This window comes from Conger conger, chromosome 8 (genome assembly GCF_963514075.1).
Source record: "Conger conger chromosome 8, fConCon1.1, whole genome shotgun sequence".
In the NCBI taxonomy this organism is placed as follows: Eukaryota; Metazoa; Chordata; class Actinopteri; order Anguilliformes; family Congridae; genus Conger; species Conger conger.
The window spans coordinates 42,831,656-42,853,859 of record NC_083767.1 but is presented as its reverse complement, the minus strand read 5'-3'; the positions used below and the strand labels follow the sequence as shown (position 1 = coordinate 42,853,859).

Here is a 22,204-nt window from a genome sequence, read left to right as displayed (position 1 = left end):
TATCAACTTAATTGTCAACAGGTCATTACAGTCTGAAGTTAATTACAAATTTGATGAAAGCTTAGAAAAGCATAGAAAATGTACAAACAGGTAAATTGTTTGTTTGGATGCACCAAGTAGAACATTTTCCATCAAAAACACTGACTAGTAAATTATTTATTTGTCCAAACAAATGCCAAAATAACCTCATATACTCTTTGCAGACTTTGAATTATGACTTTGATGAATAGGCAGACTTAGGCAGTACTTAGATACAATGGGTTTACCAGACTTTCTTGTCTACTCGGGCCGAAGTGAACAATGAAATCAGTGTCTTCATTATCAGAACAGGAACAAATAAAGACATTAAAAATATCTGTGTCTGGCCTCTCCAGGACATCAGGGCCGCTGATAAGGGCACGCAAGGCTAAATGTTTGGAATACAACACTTCACTCCATTTAACATAGGCCTTTTGTGAGGTCTGATTTTACATTGGACTTTCTTATTAAATGTTGTAATATACATAAGCATTTTAATCCTACCATTAAAACCATGGCACGTTCATTGGAAGAAGTATATATACAGTACCCAAATCTATCCAAAAATGATTTTCACTGAAAATGTGAATATACGGTATACCGGATGAACTGACTTGTGATAACTCCAAACTGTCAAACAGACCTGAAATCGAGGAGAAAATATTTTAATGGTTTATTTATTCATTTTTAATATACATTCTGCGGGAGGAGATGACCAGCATTTATCTTTGACAACAGAATCATTAGACTTGGCTTATAATGATTTCACTTTGGCGTACATGGGTTTTTCTTGGAAACCTGTGAGTGACAGCCCTTATGAAAAACAGATTATATATATATTATATATATATTCTTTACAATCAGCCTGAGTTATGAAAGAGTGTCACCCCAGGTAACACTCACATGGTGACAATAGGTCTCCTCATAGAGCTGCCAGTCCCAGTTTATCTCTCTCCAGAGCTGGCAGTAAACTGAATGGTCCCAGCTCGTTTCTCATAGAACTGATACTAAGCCACGTGATCACATTGCCACAGAATTGGCTACAGAACTATGTGATTGTCTTGCTTATCCCTCTAGGCATGGGCAGTAAACCACGTGGTTACCGTTCTATCTCTCAGAACTGGTCACATTGCAGTCTCTGGCAGAAACCCCAGTAAACCACACGGTCAGACTGCTGTCTCACACAGAAGTGGCAGAAACTACACGGGCTGCTTCAGTCACTTGGCAGTCATCTTACCTCTTATAGGTATGGTCATTTTCTCTGGGCGAAGAGCAGCAAAATGCATAGCCATCTTTTTGTTTCTGACTGAACTGGTGTATATTATGAATTTACATTACTTGCATCTCACAGAACGAGTACAAATGATCTGCCTCTCCACCAGTCCAAAGACACCTGATCGATCTGCACGCACCGGAAACTTGACCTGTCATTCGCTTTATTGGCCAGTACCTTGCTTCTGACGCAGCTGTGCCCACGGTCTCCCTAGCACAGCTGGATGGGAGAGTAACATGGACTGATGATTAATTAAATTCATATTCACAGTTCATTTTCCCAACAGTTACAGCCTGGGTAGGTCTACCGTAAAACTGTAATTCGAATTTCGAAATTGAAGGAAATTGGAGGAGGGGATGAGTGAGGGAGACTCACCCACACTTTCATATTCTATGCTCACATTATGTGCCGCAGGGCTCTGTTGCATAAGTCAAGCAGGAGAGTGACTGACTGTTCATAGACTGTTCTCAAAACAGAAATACCCAGTATTTTGAAGCTGTACATTATGGCACTTGCTCAGTTGTAGTGCAGAAGTAAAATTAGTTGCATAACTTTTACTTTTTTCTTATTTAATTGCATGGCCTAAGCTATATCTTTTTCAATGTGCAAGAAGTATTGACATTAGTAACTGAGTCCTTAAGAGCCAGGCACAAACTTTTTTGGGGGTATACACTCAAAACAATGAAGGGCACCTGTGGTAAACTAGATTGTATATCTGTAATTCAGTTTCTCCTATCAATGCATGGATACAAGCTTAAATGTGGTGTTCCAAAGTGCATGGCACGGAGAATAACTTTCACTGCATACAAATAATGCAATGATAGTTTATATACTGTACATTTAGGTGACCATTATTTTATTGAATGGTCTTTGCTGCGCAAATAAATAAGTGATAGACACAATTTAACCATTTATAATATCAAGTTAAGCACTCACATAAATGTTGACTGCCCAATGTGATTGCACTGTGCCTATGTCAAAGAACAATTACATTTTAACGTTAGCATTTAAACCTACAGTATATTAATTTTATTCATATATATTTAATGGAGTGAATTTTGCAGTGGTGGCACGGATGGTGCAGTGGTTAGCACTGCTGCCTCACAGCAAGGAGGGCCTGGGTTCGAATCCCCGTCAAGGCACTCTCTCTCTAAATACCTTATTTGGGAGACCAGTGAACAGTACGAATGATGGTTTGCTGGGCTGAAGGTAAACACAAAGGGAGGTGATATGAATGTTATCATTGCTGAGGGTCTGCCCACCAGTGGGACTTCAAACGTAGGCTACAGTACATCTTGTTGTGTGAACTGCCCTTCCACAGGATAAAGAACATTATTTGTGTACAGTCCCTGTCTCATACTTTGTACTCACATTAAATTGATGGCAATCAATACATTAATAATATCAATACAAACTCACCTGTGTTTGTCACTGTCCCTGCCTGGCATACCTGCAAATGTTCTGAAAGTGAGCTTTGTGAACTTGTTGAAGCCTAAAGCAGGGGTGGGGGAAGTCACGTGTAGGGCCATGTATTTTTCCTGCGATTTCTGATCTGATCTGAAGCGAGTTGTGCAAACTATGTATATTAAGGAAGCTGTCTGCCTGACCTTTTTTGCCTTCTTATTTTGGTTTATATATTTCTGAAGAAATTGCTGGGGCCAAAAGGGCACTTTTGCTGTCTTCAGGCCAGGGGTAGATGCTTCAGCATATCTTGGTGTGTATTTGCCTGGTCCTTGTGATTTCTTAGTGCAATGATGCCATTGCATGTCTCATGGTGGTGTGTTACATAAGATAAAAAGGAAAAATTGTATGATTATGTATTATGTATTATTATGTATGATTAAACCTCTTGCTCAAACATTACAGAAAGAAGGTGAAGATTATTCTTTCACCAGATGACAGAATCAGAAAGAATATCTCAGACGAGACCCAGTGAAGGGGAAAGTCTTGATGCTGACTGTGATAAGACCATCTTTTTGCGAGTGCCACTAGCCCGCATGGAGGCCCCAACCCGCACCATGTGCAGAAGATTTCTTTCATAGGTGCGACCAACTGGGAGCAAGGAGGGCCATGGCAATGGCAATTTGGCAATGCTATACAGTACAAAAGAAAGGTTTGCATTTTCACTTATTACACACTATCACACACATCTGCATGTGTACATGTGACCAACTGCTTAATAACACTGTGATGTAGAGAAGTGACCTCTGCCACCTGACAGTATCCCTCAAGCAGCGATAAACACATGGCTGTTTGTGCGTTTCATGTGGGAAGAGAGTCCGGATCCATACATAGTCAAGGGTCCATACACCGAGTAAAACTGGAATAAAACTCTTGCTTCTGTCTCACCATCTAAGACTGATAGCACAACTAAGAGTGCAGTAAGAAGTAAATTTCATCCGATGGATCTGCCAAAAGATGTAGCATCGGGGTGTACACTGGTTAAATAAAAAGCTGGATTTGTAACCCAAAAACACTCTTCCTCAGGTTACTTTAACTGGGACTGTCGCAGTAAATACCCACCCAGCTATATAAATAGATAATATGTTAAAAATGTGAACTATGCAAGTTGCCTTAGATAAAGGTATCTCCCAAACAACTAAACAATCATTTACACATTTGCCGATGTCAGCACCGTGAATTCCTGTTGTCCGACATTGCCATCCTGTGGACACACGACATATAGCAGCCAAATAAATGTCGGAATTTCTAGTGAAACTTTGTAATGGTAAATAAGACATGGGAAAACTAAATATTATTTGTGTGTATTAAACGGGCATTTATAAATGTGAAGCTTTCAACTCATATGAAGTATTTACTAAGTATGCAGTATGCTTAAAACTAAGCGGTTCAGCTCCTCCACTTATGAGCAACCGCTTCTCCATTTTACGTTAGCTATCAGGTCGTCCTTTCATGAATGTGAGGCGTTAAAACACATAGCGCAAGGGTTAAAGCTGAAAAAAGAAACAAAGAAGCGTAAAGGGATCTTTTTGATATTTCGCTAGCAGCACTAGCATTTATACTAACACTATCACTCTCAGGTGATATGATAATGGGCATGCCAAATAATCATCACAAAATCTAAATTGAAATGTTACTCAAACCAACTTTCGTAACTGGAACGACGGGTTGTTTCACGTTTTAAGAAATAATGAAAACGTGTTTCGCACAACCGCGTGGAAAGTAACTTCGGTAAAACGTCACACAGCACAGGCTCTGTGGTTTTTACGTCATTCCAGGACGCAGAGCAGCCGACTCCACGCGACAACAGTAGACAAGATGGCGACGGCAACAGTGCTAGCGGAGTAAGTGCCGTAGTGTGATATAGGTACGTACGTTTACATATTTATTTTCTTGCTAGTTCTTGAGAAGTGTGTAGCTAGATAGAGAGTAACGTTCTGTAGTATAACTAACTTCGTACATGTAAACTCAATACATACGCTGGCTTGTAAATCTGTGTCACTCCATTGCCTGCCAATAATGTTTTGACGTGCTTTACTGGCGGGTTTAACTAGCTAGCTTAGCTAGCTAACATTAGCTACAGGACATGCTGTGAAGTAGTAGATCTGTTGGGAACAAGTGGCTAGCTAGCAATAGCATCTCCGAGCGCGCACATAAAGACGTTCTTGTTCCACGATAAGTGTCGTGTATTTACCAATTTAGCTTGCCAAATGCATATAAAATCGTATGGAAACATCACCTAGATACTGAAGTGGGCTCAGTTTATCTTAATTAGATTGCATTGATGCTGTTAACGCACATTTATCTTGCTAGTTTACATATTGTTATATTAATATATGTTGGCTAGCTAGCTAAGCCGCTAGCTAATAAGATAATTCAAGTCTGTTCACACTGATTCGGTTAACGTTAAGTTAACCTTAGATGGCAACACCCCCCCCCACCCCCCCACCCCACACACACACACACACACACACACACACACACACACACACACACACACAAGCTCGTGGGCGCACATAAACGTGGGAATTCAGAAGTTTTGATACGCAGTTAACATTACGTTTGTAATTCTTGATTAAACAGAACTGTTGAATTTAGGACTTATGCGATTTTCCATTAATGCTATTTTATTTGGCTAGCTGTTGATGATATGCAATGTTGTTCGCCAACGTTGTTTTTCTCAGTCGAGTGAGCTAGCTAGGCAGCTAAGGAGCGAACATTAGCTAGTGGCTTCTGTTGGTACTAGCTCGCCAGCCAACTAGGTCCACGTTCTGGATTGCTATCGTGCTGACAATAGCTGAGTCCGAATTCGTACAACTCGAGTAGGTAAGTTCTCATTAAAGTTGCGGAGTACGCTCGCTACCTCGGTTTAACACACCAGTGTTTGCTGTTACGTTAGCTAGCTGCTCGGGTATGCGTGGGAGTGGAGTTCGAGTTTCTGTATTAATCCTAGCTAACGTACTTGCCCAATAGCTACATGTGTAAACAATAACTCGGAACACTACTGTGGCGCATGACAGGTAATTTCCCTAATCTGATTAGAGATCGGCGACATTTCATAAATCACAAATTGCCAAACCACGTCAATTTAGTTTTCAGAAAACACGCATACCAGTAAAGAAGCCCCTAACGTCATATGTCCCTGAGCCGCAATCTCCAGACGAACGTTTTTTTGGCATAGTATAAGGAGTTTATCAACTCTAAATAAATATTTAGTGCCACTCTTGGAAGAACACACGTATGGCTGACTATTCACAAGCGGTGTAACTTATAAACAAAACAAATGAAAGGATTTGGAGCCAGTCATGGCCAGTCATGGCTTTTATTAGTTTTGGCCTATTCTGAAAATGTCCCCCATTCCTCATAAGCTCATGCTTGAAAATAGTAGAACATTAGTTATGAACATCTTGAGAATTGAAAATTCTACAGTGCTCAAGTTGTAAATTATTTATTTGGCTACTTATTATGAAGATTATGCCCAGGTATTATGTGATATCAAACTCAGAATAACCAACATGCCCAACAGTACTTTTAAAAAGTGCTTCTCATTTAAGTGCACAATCAGTACTTGGTACCTTTTTCTTGTGAGTGCATCATTTTCCTCTGCTCAGTGAGATATTTGGTTAACTTATGCCCCACACTGACCATAAATCTACCTTCGTAATTTGAAAAACAGTTCCATAGGAGCTGTTTTATCTACAGAATTCCCGGCGGTTCTAGTCTCCTGCCTGCTATCCGTCCTGAGGCTTGCCAACTTAAGTCACCAGATTGCCTTCAGAAAACGGCCTTTAGACAGGAGTCATTCATTTTTCGAGACAAAAGCCTAAGAGGAAGTTTCCATTTCCTTCACTTTGAGACATTCTGATATGAGACGCATTTGCGCAAGTAAAGTTTGTGTGTGTATGTAGAGAGCTGTAGGGCATATACATCAACATACATGGGTAGTAGGGTGCATGTATTGATAGTCAGCATGCCTTAGATTGATTAGTCTTTTGGCGGGAGAGAGGTGCTAGGATTTCTGAAATTTTTCACTGAGCAGTAATCTGTGCCTGAAACACACCCATCTCTCTTGGTGTAACCTACAGAAATATTATCAATAGCGTTAATGCTGAAGTAATACCTCATTTTAAAGTAAATGTCACATTCTTTCGCTACTTCTTTATCTGGCTAAATGATCCATCTTGCAGTGTAGGCCTGTCTTGCCATTGGCTGGTGGAATTGCTCTTGTGATAAGAAAAAGCTCATCAGGCTGCCTTTTTAAATATGTTAATTGAAGTTATTTGCAGCTTTTGCTAAGAAATGAATAAAATGGCTGACTCTGGGAGATGCCATAACTGCGCATTGTGAACAGTGCAGTGTGGCCAGTGCAGTAAGAAAGTACTTTCATCACCTTTTGTTTTTAGTTTTTAGTGTTCAGAAAGTAAAGAGTGCGTTTGTGAAACAGAAAGTAAGGCCTAAGTTTGCTCTATCATCATCTTGGCAAAGTGAATAGTTGACTAATTTCTTTTGTCACATTTATGAGTATATAAAACTAAATTGGCTGTACAGCACATCTCTACAATGCTCCCATTTTAGGAGCATTTCTTCCTGAAAATTGATGTGCCAACTGGCTAAATAAGTGTTTCAATTTTGGGACATCTCTGCTCTGTATGACTGTATCTGTCCTTTTAATACAGTACAATGCTCAACAAATGAAAGACAGGATACATTTTGCAATGTTACTTTCTTGGTACCAATACACACATCTGTATTCTAGTACATACCTGGGCTACCAGATTTGGTGGTCGTGTGGCTAGGAAGGCGACCATAAGTCATGTACTTATGATTAGTGAGCCGCTGCATGCTGCGTGTCAGTATATTTAGGCTGAATGCTGCTTGGGGGGGCTCTGTATGGCTTGATGACAGCTTTGCTAAATTTGGGCGTCCGCGCTCGGGCCCCCGGCCTCCCTCTCCCCCTGCGCTCGCAGCGCTTGGCCGCAGACAAAGGGCCAGCTCCGTCCCTCCATTCTGCTCCAGGAGCCCAGCCCCCCTTTGTTAACCAGGCTGAAAGAACAGGCAGGCAGGCAGGAGGTGGCTGAGGAAACTCACTCACTTTATAAGGGGATAGTTCAAGAATCCGATCCCATCAGCTCTAACCAGGTACTACAGAGATTTAACAGGGCTCTACACTAACATTTTTTTCTTCTTCTAAGGAGCACATGTGCTCTTGGAACTTGTAAAATTTAGGTGCACACTAATGTACCCCAATTAGTGGTTGTGTTCCTAATTTATTTTTTCCAGTTGTCCACACAGCAGTTTTCAGGACCAAATGTTGCTAAAATGGGACACTGTGGAGCCCTGGCTAAACTAAAAAGGGTGTATTTGGTTACAACCTCAGGGTTAGTTCTGAGTCGATAAAATACACCCGTGAAGTTTTAAAAATTTATATGTAACTCGCTAGAGGAATAACATCACGCACTACAGAAAGTGTCCTGGTCTTTTGTCCGGACCTGTTCTCCAGACTGCGCGTTATGTGATGCTAGACAGTCCTCCGCCTCTTGCGAGTGTTTGGGAAAGGTTTCCGTTGTTTGTATGTAGGTGAAGCATGCGGGTTAGGGTAGTTTACGTTTTTCTTTCCGCTCGTAATATTGAGGGAAATGGAGATGAGAGAATTCCCCCGATCTCGGAGCTGCTTCCTGCTTAATATCGAGCGTTATTGAGAGTCAGACTCTGCTCGTCCAAATCATCTTGTGCCTTGTGTGGTGGCATTCACATAATCACACTGAATTGTTTTCGTCCTTCTAAAGCAGGGGTGTCAAACGCAGTCCTGGAGGGCTGCAGGGCTGACAGGTTTTTGCGGTTTCCTCTCAATCAGCCACCCACCAAGGCCTTGAGAACCAGCTGTGTGGAGTGTAGCCGATCAATGGCTTAAATTAATCACTTGTACTGAAACGCACCGAAAAGCAGCAGACACTGCAGCCCTCCAGGACTGGAGTCTGACACCCCTGTCCTAAAGACTCTGTTATTGTCCTAACTGTGTTTTTTTACAGAATGCTGTCGCTCTTGCTTTACTTGCTCTCTGGAAATGCGATATTTTACTTGGAGGCGCTCCAGAACGCTCGAGTGCACGGACGTGCGGATCTGCCTCCTCTTTTCACTTCCTCTCTCTATCTCTCCCCCTCCCTCAGATAAAAACATGTTGTGGGCGCAGCGTGTTCTGCAGACTGCCATGGTTGCCGTGCCGATGTAAAGCGACAGAGAGAGCGGGCGCGATGGACAAGTGCAAGCACATCGGTCGGCTACGGCTGGCCCAGGACCACTCCATCCTGAACCCCCAGAAGTGGCACTGCGTGGACTGCAACACCACCGAGTCGGTCTGGGCGTGCCTGAGCTGCTCGCACGTGGCCTGCGGGCGCTACATCGAGGAGCACGCCCTGCGCCACTTCCTGGAACAGCGCCACCCGGTGGCCCTGGAGGTCAACGAGCTGTACGTCTTCTGCTACCTGTGCGACGACTACGTCCTCAACGACAATGCCATGGGCGACCTGAAGCTGCTGCGCGGCACGCTGGCTGCCATCAAGAGCCAGCGATACGAGTGCACCACGCGCAGCGGACGGACGCTGCGGTCCGCCGTCGCCCCCGGCGACGACCTGGCCCCGCTGGGCACCGCCCGGGAGCTGAAGGACGAGGACCGGATGTTCACCGCCCTCTGGCACCGAAGACATGCCCTGATCGGACGGGTGTTCCGCTCCTGGTTCGAGCTGACGGCAGGGGGCAGGAGGAGGGCCGAGGAGGAGAGGCTCCATGAGGAAGAGGAGGAGAGGAGGAGGGAGGCGCGGGAGCGGAGGCTGGAGCTGAAGCGGCAGCTGAGGGAGGAGCTGGAGAGCACCCCGCCCAGGAAGAGCCATCGGCTCCGTCGCCAGAGCCAGCGAGCGGCGGCCGCGGCCATCACAGCGCCGAGGCCCGTCCGGACCGACGCCGGGCCCCAGACCCGCTCCGCGCCCGAACCCAAGAGGACGAGGAGGTCCGAGAGGAGGCCGCCGACCAAGACCCGCCCCGCCGCCAAAAACCGAACCAAAACCAGAGCCACCTCATCTACCAAAGCCCCTACCTCCACCTCCACCTCCGCCGGCTCCAAGAGCGGGGACTCGCCCGTCAAGCGCAGGCCCACCGTGACCCCGGGCGTGACGGGGCTGCGTAACCTGGGCAACACCTGCTACATGAACTCCATCCTGCAGGTGCTGAGCCACCTGCACATCTTCCGGGAGTGCTTCCTGCAGCTGGACCTCAACCAGGCCCTGGAGCTGCTGGCCAGCGCCGTCAACGGGAAGCTGGTGGTGCGGAGCGCCGGAACCAAGGTCCCGTCCTCCCCCTCCTCCCCCCAGGCCCAGAAAAAGGGCCCGTCGGCGGGCTCGGGCTCCAGCTCGGGCCCCGGGCTCAGCGGCGGGGCATCGCGGTCCCGCAGCATGGAGCTGATCCAGCCCAAGGAGCCCAGCTCCAAGCACATCTCGCTGTGCCACGAGCTGCACACGCTGTTCCAGGTGATGTGGTCGGGGAAGTGGGCGCTGGTATCGCCCTTCGCCATGCTGCACTCGGTGTGGCAGCTCATCCCCGCCTTCCGCGGCTACGCCCAGCAGGACGCCCAGGAGTTCCTGTGCGAGCTGCTGGACAAGGTGCAGCGCGAGCTGGAGAACACCGGCACGCTCACCCCCGCCTGCGCCCCGCCCGGCCAGAGGAGGCTCATCCGCCAGGTGCTCAGCGTGGTGAACACCATCTTCCACGGGCAGCTGCTCAGCCAGGTGAGAGAGAGCCGGGACCTCAGCCGTAGGGCTTGTGTAGTCGAGGCGATTTTCGCGTTGGGCTACAGCTACAGTGCAATCAGGTTCGTGGGCGTGGTCAACACCATCTTCCACGGGCGGCTGCTCAGCCAAGTGAGAGAGAGCCAGGACCTCATCAGCCGTAGAGCTTGTGTAATCTTTATAATCGAGGCGATTTTCACTTGGGGCTGCAGCGCAATCAGGTTCACGGGCACGAAGCCAGGAGAGAACTGTTAGGGGGCACTTTCGGTCAGGGGTGCCATGGAGGCTGAGAGTTTGCAGGCTTTTACTCCCAAGTAATCAACCTGGCGTTGCGTTTAAACCTTCAACCAGCTGGTGTGGTGATTGGTTGGAATTAAAACCTACATACTCCCAGCCCTCCATGGCACATGATTGGGCACCCCCCACACACAATCAGGTTATGGACACAAAGGCAGGAGAAGACATCAGTAAGTTGTTAGGTGGGGTTGTCCTCGTGGTTCACCAGTCTCATACCCCCTCACTTGTGCTTGCTCCCCATCCCCCACTCATATATTGGTAGATAAAACATTAGTAGCATTACCCTAGCATCTTGGTCTTAATATCCTTCAAGTCTATTTTGTATACATCTGTGCTTCATGGGCCTGTTTCTCAGATATTGAACATGGTTTCTCATAAGGCATAAAGTTAAACTCTGTTGTCACAGAGCCTTGTACAGACCATCGGACCTCTCAGAGTGCAGGAGAGTACAGCTTAAGAACTGTATGAGCGCTTGTATGAGCAGTCTGGCAGAAAGAGAACAGTACAGGATGTGGTGTCGCCAATGGCTCTCTGGCGATGAAAGAAATGGAGTGGGAACTGTTCTAAACCGGAGCAGGGGCGCATGTGTGGGGCCAGGTGAACAGAAACGTGACACTAACTGATGTTTGAAAAACCAGCATGTCTCTGCCTTCCCTGCTACATTATGCTTCTGCGGTCTGTGGAGCTCGAGGTGTGGTAAGAGTTTGACCTTTTATTTTCCCGCGTGTAGTGAAGAGGTGAGAGAGAGCCGCTATGCTGGCTGTTGGAGCGTGTGGCGTTCAATCCGGTCTGTCTTTGTACTTCTTGTGTTAAAAACGGTCTTTACTGGTCCCCGAAAATAGCACAACCCGTGTGGTGCCACTGGCAAAGGGCCTAACAAAATTTGGTTTCATTTCAAGTGAAGAACTCCTGATTAAAACAAATTGAAAAAGAAATGGCATTATGCTTTCATCGCAGACGGTGCCAGAGAAGCTTTGGCTCCATGCCAGTTAGCCTATATTTATTGCTACTGTCTCCTTCAGAGCATGCTTTGTGTTTTGCAGATTTTGTTTGAAAGAGTACAGCTCAAGGTAATGTTGGTGAAGGATAGGGTGTTTTTAAACTGCTTACAGTTGGAGACTTAATTTTGTGTTTCCTGGTCAGTGTTTCCTGTTGTAGATGTTTTTTTGCTCCTGAATATTATCAGACGGTTGGTCAGTTGACACGTCATTGCTGGTAGTAAAGTTCATTATCAGAACCTGGGTATATTATATCACGCTATATATGTGTTGCATCATAAGTCATCGTCTTGTTTTATTGGCTAATTTCAACAGTCTCTGCCACACCCATCCGCATGCTGGTGTTGGAGGTGTGGTTGGATCAGGAGCAGGGTTTATGACAAAGGCACGACAAAAGAAAGTTTATTCTTCTAATTGATGAATGTTCGAAAAAGGTCTCACCATTTCACACGATCACAGTTTCACAGGCTGGCTGAATCACTGGGATTTTTCTCTGTGTGTTTCAGGTTATGAGTCTGCTCCTGCAGTGTGTGTGATGTGGATCTGTTCCTCTGCAGGAATCCTCCTTCAGTTGTGCATTGTTATACTTTAGTGCAGGGCATTCCCCCGCTCGTCTCTGTGTTTCTCTGTCGTTGGGGGATTTGGGAGAAGCTCTGAGTCTCTCGCTGAATGAGCCTGTTCCTGTGTGGATTAGAGCGAATTAGGGAAACCTGTTCTGTAGGGGAGTGCTGGAATGGAGCCTTTTGATCAAACTTAGCGTAGTCCGAGTGACTGGAAACGTTTTATCGCTATCGAGTGAGTAATTAATAACGTCCATTTGAATACTGATCCTTGCAATCGGTTGTCAACCTGAGCGTTGAATGCTGGTGAAATTGAGCTGGAGCGGAGTCCCTTCGCTCCCGGAGATGCTGCGCTTATTGGATCAGGTCTGCAGCGAGGCCCTGACATGCCCCTGTGGAACAGCTGTCGACAGAGCGACAGCGAGAGGCGCTCTCCCAGTGCAGCGCGCGGGAGAGCGTGTGACCCGCGCTGGCGGTAAACACCAGGAAACGTGCCAGGCTGGAGGAGAGTGTGCGCACGGGGGGGGGCGCTGTTGTTTACCAGGCCGCTGTGTTCTTGGCAGTGCACGGGCAGCGGGTCCGATACGGTTCCTTCCCTGCGTGTCCGCGCACCGTGGCCCACGCACGGGCGTGTCGCTCGTTTCCATGGTTACCGCCGAATACGTCACCACAGCCAGCGAGACGCCGTCTTTACTACAAAATATTTATCTTCTGAACTCTCACCTGGGTCCTGTGACTCAGCCCTCCCCATGTTTGTGTTAGGATAATTATTGCTTCACACCTCAAGCCAGTTGTTTTCTGATGTTGGTTTACTACACCTGAACAGGTATTGTGAGATTTCTTTCCTTGGTCGTCATATCTTTCAGTTCCCGCCTCACAGTAAGCTTGGAACACTTTTTCAGAGGCAGAACGTGTGTAACAAACGTTTTATGGTGTATCCACATATTTCCATACTAATTGACGTTGTAATTTGAATGTTTTAAATCCTAGAGAGCAAGTACAAGTTTCAAAGCTTCCAACTTTCCAACCACAATGGCAATCCTAAAATTACATGCAAAGAACTAACACAATGATTTAACTGATCCAATTAATGGCTGAAATTTAAGAACTTTAGTTTGACTATATTGCCCTGTATTTTGCAATCAAATTCCAGCAGTCCACACAGCAACCATCTTGTGGTTTGGTGTGCAAACAGACCACAGACTAGCTGTGGAAATTCCACAGAAAGAAAGTAAGTGAATAAAGAACTCACTTTGCGCCACTTTTCAAAAACGTGCTACATTTGCGAGTCTCGGTTCTTATATGAAGATAATTTTAGACACACTTGCACTATGTAAGTATGATCACTCATGCACATCCGCCATTAGTTCCTCATTAGGGAAGGGTGGTTTCCTCTTGGCCAATCTTACAGCTTTTGTTTTTTTAATTTTTTATCTTGCTCAAGATTGCATTTCTTTGATTTTACTCAATCCTTTCAAACACCCATTGTGCACATTCTTTAGCAGGAAGTTTGAGAATCATCTCTCCGTGAAATATAGGCTAAATCAGGGGTTGAAGGGCTGGTGTGGGTTTTTGCTCTAGAACATTCTCTATGTGAGAAGTACTGAAGATATCTTTACATCAAGGTTCTTGTTATTCTTTTAGGCTTTAGTTATGTTTACTTTAGTTAAGTTATATTTTTGTATTACTGTGATAATAGGATTTTTGGGGTTGGGCTTTGATTACCTTTTTTCAATCATGCACCAAGCTGTTGTAGCCATATGGCTGCAATTAATATAATGTATCGTCCGATGCTGGAGCAGTGTTTTTGGCTCTTTTATGGGAGAAATATTCACCTAAAAATACGGATTTTTACTACCAACAGACTGCTGCCCAAAACACAATACATTTAATATTCTGCTTGATGAGCGTTCCTCTAATATTTTGACAGTCTACACAACATGATGTAGGAACAAAGAACTGCACTCCCATGTCACACCAAAAGAGTGTGCACATTGGCATTCATGCCAGTGCTCCCTAAGTGCCCTTATGATCTCAAAATCAATCATCTCCTCTGCGGGTGCTTGTCCTCTGCCAGTCGAGCAAGCACAGTACAGTGTGCCCATATTTTCAGCTTTAGCTTAACAGAGAGACAGTGCAGCCATTTCCATGGGTCTCTTGCTTAGTTCATCGCAAATATACTGCCTTTGACGTCAATGAGATAGAGAGTTCAACTCGGGTGAGCAGTTTTTCCAAACGTGACCAAATGCATTAGATAATTTGTAAGGTACAAGCTATATTTGGTGTAGAATGCGTTTCAATAACGGCGTACGGGTTGAGCTGAACCCTGCGTGTTTTTCCTTTTCACCAGTCCAGTTGCCTAGACAGCATGCCGTTTCTGGTGCCGTTGTGGTTGAAAGCAGCTCACCAGCTTTCCTGACTGCTCCTGTGGTGCATTTTGTTCCCCCCCTTAGGGAGTTGGAGATGGTAGCAGTCGTGATGTAATGGAAAATGTATTTGGTACTCGGTTTTCCGACCGCGTTTGGCCGGTCGACAAGGGGGAGAGGGAGCCAAATCGCTGAGCTTTCCGAGTCCTGTCATCCACTCCGGGGAATGGCAGTGCCATATTCCCGCTGCTTCCGTGCAGTTGGGAGAGAGCCCGGACCATCCCAAGCTGTCCCGCTGCTGCCCTCTCCAATCCGCCTGCCGCATTCTCCACAGACTGCGACCCAGAGACGGGCGCTGCAGCTTAATGTTCTTTAAACAGGCTGCTCTACAAGAAGATGTAAGCGCAGATCTGGGACAGAGATAGAGATAGAGATAGAGAGGGGGAGGGGGAGGGGAAGGGGGGAGGGGGAGGGGGAGACTCTCTGCTCCAGTGGAGTTCTTGTAATGCGCACGCTGAGAACCGAACAGCAGGCCTCGCGTACCCGCCAAAAATAAAGTGCTCTTCACGTGCTCTCCATCTGAAAAGGTGAGGAGGAACGGCACAGTTAATTAAGCCAGGCACTGTTAGCTAAGCCGGGCACAGTTAGCTAAGCCGGGCACAGTTAATTAAGCCGGGCACAGTTGGCTAAGCCGGGCACTGTTGGCTAAGCCGGGCACTGTTGGCTAAGCCGGGCACAGTTGGCTAAGCCGGGCACAGTTGGCTAAGCCGGGCACAGTTGGCTAAGCCGGGCACTGTTGGCTAAGCCGGGCACTGTTGGCTAAGCCGGGCACTGTTGGCTAAGCCGGGCACTGTTGGCTAAGCCGGGCACTGTTGGCTAAGCCGGGCACTGTTGGCTAAGCCGGGCACTGTTGGCTAAGCCGGGCACAGTTAGCTAAGCCGGGCACAGTTAGCTAAGCCGGGCACAGTTAGCTAAGCCGGGCACAGTTAGCTAAGCCGGGCACAGTTAGCTAAGCCGGGCACAGTTAGCTAAGCCGGGCACAGTTAGCGAAGCCGGGCACAGTTAGCGAAGCCGGGCACAGTTAGCTAAACCGGGCACAGTTAGCTAAACCGGGCAGAGGGGCAGGTGAACGCACAGGAAGAGGCCCGGTGCTTGTGGAGCTGTGCCCCTGGCTCTGAGGGGCTGTGGGGACAGGCCGGGGCCTGGGGCTGCCACTGAGCTGGAGGAGCAGACTGCCATTGTTTTGGAAAATGTCCTAGGGAAAACTGTCCCAGTGGCCAGTATTCCTGCCTGCCAGCAGTTTTACATACAAACACGAACACACACACGAACACGTATTTATATCAGTGGTTTTAAACCCTGACCCTGAATGGTTAATTATTTTCTATTAGAACCTTTTTCGGTCTAAAGGGATGATTACTCTCAGATAATGGATTCATATTCCATATTAATTCAAGGACATTTAGCCAGTCGCGTTGATTTTGAGACTACTAATGCTTTCACCCTCTCCATTCTGTGCCATGGTAAATGATTGATTTCAGAAGAGTTACATTCTGCATTGATTAACTAATTGATAGCTGAAGTCATTCATGCCGTTAATGCTGAATGTGTACACCTGGTCATTGATACGACACCATATGTGGAAAATTAAGTGTTCAAGGACAAATCAAATGGTCATGAGCCAAACCGGAATTCGTAGCTGTTTAAGCAACTCGCTTTCAAATCACCTTGAAACACGAGATTAGCTGGATTTAAAAAAATAGCATAACCCCTGGACCAGGCTTGAATACAGCTGATTAATATCCTTGAAAGCTTATCCCAAACCCTGCAGCCATTCTCATCACTCCTCTCCCCATCTCTCTCCTCCCTCTGTCTTCCTTCCTCCCTCCCTCTCTCTCTCTCTCTCTCTCTGCCTCCCTCCCTCCCTTTCCCTCTCCCTCCCTCCCTCTCCCTCTCCCTCCCACCCTCCCTCCCTCTATGCCTCCCTCCCTCCCTATCTATATCTCCGCCTCCCTCCTGCCCTCTCCTCTCTCCTCCCTCTCTCCCTCTCTCACTCGTCTCCCCGTCCCCCTCTCTCTCCTCTCTCCTCTCTCTCCCCTCTCTCTCTCCTCTCTTTCTCCCCTCTCTCTCTCCTCTCTCTCTCTGTCTCAGGTGACGTGTCTGGCCTGTGACTACAGGTCGAACACGGTGGAGCCGTTCTGGGACCTGTCCCTAGAGTTTCCTGAGCGCTACCACTGCAGCGGGAAGGAAACGGCCTCGCAGTTCCCCTGCCAGCTCACCGAAATGCTGGCCAAGTTCACCGAGACCGAGGCCCTGGAGGGGAGCATCTACGCCTGCGACCAGTGCAACAGTGAGTCCTGCGGAGAACCGCACCCCAGACATTTTCATCTCATCATTCTTAAATGCAAAATGGCTAATAAGTTCCCTCTCAATTCTGTTGCTCATTTTTGTTCACAATAAAAGCAAATTAATAATCTGCAAGGGTAACATGGCCTCGCCACTCCTTCCCATTTTCCATCTCTTTATCAAATCTCCCCCTTTCTCCCGTCTCCCTCTTTCTCCTCCTCCAGGTAAGCGGCGGAGATTTTCCTCCAAGCCCGTCATCCTCACTGAAGCTCAGAAGCAGCTCATGGTTCACAAACTGCCTCAGGTCCTCCGCCTGCACCTCAAACGCTTCAGGTAATCCACACTCCAGAGACAATTAGCACCTCTTCCACAAAGGCTTCCAGAAATTTGTAGTACAATTTTGTGAGTACAATACCGTGTAGGTGGCTTACAGACACACCTTAGTGACTGCAGGTCATTGTGTTCATCTGAAGCGTGTAATTCAGCGGTCCTCACTCCTGGTCCTGGAGTGCTGCTGTTTACAGTGTAATCAACTGCTTTCATTGATCAATGAAGTGCCGAGTAACAACAAAAGCCAGCACGCCCTGTGGCTCTCCAGGCCCATTCAACTCAACCTGATGAATCTAATTGAACATTTCCTCCAGATATTGCAGTTCTGTTTTTGAGAGAATGAGTTTTAGTTTGCTTTGAGTTTGCAGCAGCTGATAGATGTTCTTCTCTTGTTGCATTTTATTGTGGTTTAATTTGTGAGTGAATCGGCCATGATGCATATGGCTAATTAGCTGATTGAGCCAGGGTAACTGGTGGCAGCAAAATCCTGCATACACACCGGCTCTCCAGGACTGGAGTTGTCCACCCCTGGTTTAAAGTAACGATAGCATTGTGTGCATGCTCTATCACCCTAGGACTTGGAACTGTACTTTCCTCTAGGGTCTTAAGCACACTTGTCCCTGCTTCTGATTTGCACTTTATTGTACATCGCTCTGGATAAAGAGCATCTGCTAAATGACTAATGTAATGTAATCTCTCCCTGGTCAGATGGTCTGGCAGGAACCACCGGGAGAAGATCGGGGTTCACGTCAGCTTCGACCAGGTGCTAAACATGGAGCCGTACTGCTGCCGTGACCCCTCGTCCCCCGCCTCCCCGCGCACCGAGCGCTTCGTCTACGAGCTGTCCGCCGTCGTGATGCACCATGGGAAGGGCTTTGGCTCCGGTCACTACACTGCCTACTGCTACAACACAGAAGGAGGTCAGAACGGCCGGACGTTTAAACCGGGGGAGCTAGCACACCACTGGTTCCAAACCCTGTTCCTGGAGCTTCCTGTAGCTTTTCATTTCACGCCTGACTACTAATTAGCAGCTCAGAGTACTCTAGCTTGAATGAGGTGTGCTTTTGTTATGGGAGTGAGAACCTACAGAATTTCAGGAACAGGATTGAGAGTCCTGATTCCTGTATTATATGATATGATTCAATCTACTAATGATCTACTAATAACATGGTCCTCTAGGGATGGTGATGATTGCCTGAATTGGATATTTTAGTGCTGGAATCTTCTAGACAAAATCCTGTGTCCACACCAGCCCTTTTCAGACAGCTGTGCTTTAGACACCTATTTAACATTTTCAAGGGGGGGGGGGGGGGGGGGAAGTGCTGTGAAGTCTTGTCATTTGGGTTTTTAAAATGAGTTTCAGTGTTTTCAAGGATGAAAAAAAGTTCTTATGCTGCCCCCTACAGGATAGTTAGGTAATGGCGGCCATATTTATTACATGGTATTCTACATTTTAACCAATCAGAAGTGCTTCACGTTTGCATAGTTTGTCTCTCAGTACATTGTCTTTCCTAGTAACCCTCATGCCAAACAGTAAATTATCCCTGGCTGGTGTCGCACGGATAGTCTTCCCCTGGTTGGTATCGCATGAATACTCGTCCCCAGGGTGCCTAACGCCACAGCATTTCCTCTCCCTCCACAGGGTTCTGGGTCCACTGTAACGACTCCAAGCTGAACGTCTGCACCGTGGAGGAGGTGTGCAGAGCCCAGGCCTACATCCTGTTCTACACCCAGCGGGTCTCTCAGGACAAGGGGAGAGCAGCTCTTTAGGAGGGAACATACCCCCCTCAGCACAGGGGCTGGAACCCCCCGCCCCACCCCCCCTCAGCACCAGCAGCCGCCGTGGAGAGTCTCCACATCAGCAAAGCCCCTGACCTCCATCCACATCCAGACTCTCTTTGCGGACCGTTTCCTTTTTTTAAGCGAGGAAGAGTACCTTTTTCAATGTTTTAAGAACTGGATACGAAACTGCGCTTTTTCCTTTTGTTTCTTTTGTGTTTTTTAAAGAGAACGACTTGTGAATTTCTTGTATATTGTGTTTATAAGGTTTTGTATTAAATTTGTAAACTTTTTTTGTTATAAATAGTGTACAGGCTTTTTTTGTTTTTGTTTTTAGTGATAGAAGGTGCATGTGGTCAGACAGATGAGACATGCCATGTGGAAATTGACAAATCATGGTCAGGTTATACTTTTCTAAACAAAAAAGACAAACTGTTGTCATCACTCCAAATACTGTAATAATGTATGTGTGTATGTGGACATGTCTAGGTATCTGCCTTACGGTTCAAAACCCTTGTTAACTGTGATCACAATATAGAAAGGGTGGATTGGGGTGATGGGTAAGGGAAACTTAGCAAAAACCCACGTTATATGAGCCCTGGTGAGTATTGATGGATTAAACCCAGCCAGGCCTCTCCGCTCTCCTTTGTAAAGTGGTTCAATTAGCACCCAAAATGTCTAAAAAGTGGGTCACCGTATGTATACCCACTGGCCCGTGATCACAGGAATGTAGTCGGTGTAACTTGGAACCCCATGAGTTTAGAATGTATTTTTGTGAGCAGGTATAGGGATCGGCCACAACACTGGCCGGTAAATGGCGGAGTTTGGCATCGTCGATGTCTCTGGGCTGTGCTGCAATGCCGGCAGGTCCTGGCAGACCATAAGACCTCCAGTATACCAGCATCCTCTGTTCTTACGCCATCAGGGAACCTGACCACTCACTGAAAAACCCTTACTGCCTTTCCCACCAGGGGGAAAACAAGGTTGCTCCAACATTGTCACAGGAAATGGCTTCTGCCCTGTACGGGGAAACCTGTTTTAGAACACTGGTAAGCAACCCTGTTCCTGGAGATCTGTAGTCCTGTAGATTTTCACTCCAACCTCAACCCTCATTCAACGGCTACAGATCCCGTTGGGCTGCTAATTAGTAGAGTCAGGTGTGCCAAATTAGGGTTGAATTGAAGATCAACAGGATGGTCCATCTCCAGGAACAGGGCTGGTTACCACACTTTTAGAACTTACTCCACCACTATGTTCTGAACTATCATTTTATCTCTACCTTCTCCCACATCCTATTCCGCGCCAGTGAGAACTACTGCAGTTTCATTTGTATTTTTTAGAAGTATTTTTGAATGTAACAAAATTGAAAAAGGTATCAAAAAGAACAAGATCTATACAAAGTTTTTTTTTTTCTGTAGATAGCGGTCCTATTTTGAATAGAGGAATGTGCAGACCTGAAAACTAAATTCTGTATTTTTTCATACATTTTGAATAAGAATGTATGGATTTTTCAGACAATTTTCATAAATTGCATTCCAGAAGAATTGGTGTCATTAGAACCACCAAAGTAAAAGAATACTTTATTTTCTGATAATCTTGCAATGAGATTTTCTTTTAAGAAAGGTATTTTTGGAGCGCATCTTTGATTACAAAAGCAGAAGAAATCACCAGCAGCTTTCAGTCTCAAGACACAAGGAACAAAAATGATTAAGTAAAACATTTTGACAGGTTTGGCTCAGAATTTTTACCTGTAATATTGCAAAATGGATGTTCTTTGTGTGATATATTCCTTGCTGAAGACCTTGAGAATGTGTATTGTAAAGATTATTCTCCACGATTGTACAGTTAACGGTTAATGGCGAAAGCCCCTTTTCATATTTCAACCATCAGTTACCGGGGACAGTGAACGCACACGGCTTTTCTAATTCAGCATTTGTCAGTTTCTTATGTAAATTTATGGAAATACTATGCAAATTGTTACCTCAATTTTTAGAGAAATTTACCTCAATAAAATATTTTTTCATTTTTTTTTTAAAGAACGACTCCTTTTGTGAATATTTATGTACGTCTTTCCCAGCTCTTGAATCACTTCTTTTTCAAGGTCACTCCAACATTTAGTCACTGTACATATTTTTTGTAATGTGATGTGTACCAGCTTGTTAACATAACACATTTGCAAATGAGTAACTGCATGTTGAATGGGTGCCCAATCGTGTGCCATGGAGGACTGAGTATGCAGGTTTTCACCAATTAGCTCCCTCTTCGCTGGTTGAAGGTGAAGATTGGTTGGAATGAAAGCCTGTATACTCTCCCTAATTGGGCAGCCCTGCCCTGGGTCACAGGTTTCACTCTAGAGATGAAATTGCTGGGATTCAGGGACCTTTACAGCAGTACTGTTAAACTGTAAAATGGCCTTTTCTATTTTATTTCTTATTATTTTACATGGCGAATCCCAGGACTTTAGTTTCCATATCTCATTCAAACACAAGAATGATTCCACAGATGAAATTTATCTTAAAGTACCTCACTCTATATGAAATATTATTAAATATTAAATTCCTAATTTCATCAAGATGAAATTTAGGCCAAATCAAGGACTTTCCTTTACCAATCACTGGGGACATTGTTCTATAATTTACTTCAATTTGCCATTTCTGACCAGCTGCTGCGATGTCCATAATGTCCACGACTATTTATCCGTAGCTGAAAGTACAAAATGCTTTGAATCCAAGCTCACACATCCCAGATCTTGATGGACTGACAAGGACTTGACTTGTCAAATTGCTACCCCATTTCTGCACACACTTTCCTGAACAAAAATAATGGTACAGCATAATCCTGGTGACTCCACATAAACCCTCACAATCTGAGCAATATATTCAGAACAGGGCCAGACGGACTCCCACACACTTCTAAAGTATCCTCACTTGAACTGAATCGAGTGTCCTAGAAAAACAAAAATTAGTCTGAAGAAAATGTCTGTCCACACAATTCAATG

General features: G+C 45.8%; 1 protein-coding gene across 1 annotated transcript; it reads left to right on the top strand.

The window, feature by feature from the left end:
* Positions 1-4,479: 4,479 nt before the first annotated feature.
* usp44 (ubiquitin specific peptidase 44) lies at positions 4,480-21,245 on the top strand. Its single transcript, XM_061252184.1, has 6 exons — positions 4,480-4,619; positions 8,920-10,530; positions 16,903-17,101; positions 17,322-17,430; positions 18,136-18,347; positions 19,070-21,245. The coding sequence occupies exons 2-6, from the start codon at positions 9,004-9,006 to the stop codon at positions 19,195-19,197; spliced, it is 2,175 nt and encodes a 724-aa protein (XP_061108168.1). The 5' UTR covers positions 4,480-4,619; positions 8,920-9,003; the 3' UTR covers positions 19,198-21,245.
* Positions 21,246-22,204: the final 959 nt, after the last annotated feature.

Bases quoted from the DNA above. Each gene is read 5' to 3' on its own strand.
- usp44 (XM_061252184.1), top strand. From the start codon at position 9,004: ATGGACAAGTGCAAGCACATCGGTCGGCTACGGCTGGCCCAGGACCAC. The intron at 10,531-16,902 runs GTGAGAGAGAGC...TCTCTGTCTCAG, and splicing joins ACGGGCAGCTGCTCAGCCAG to GTGACGTGTCTGGCCTGTGA. The intron at 17,102-17,321 runs GTGAGTCCTGCG...CTCCTCCTCCAG, and splicing joins CGCCTGCGACCAGTGCAACA to GTAAGCGGCGGAGATTTTCC.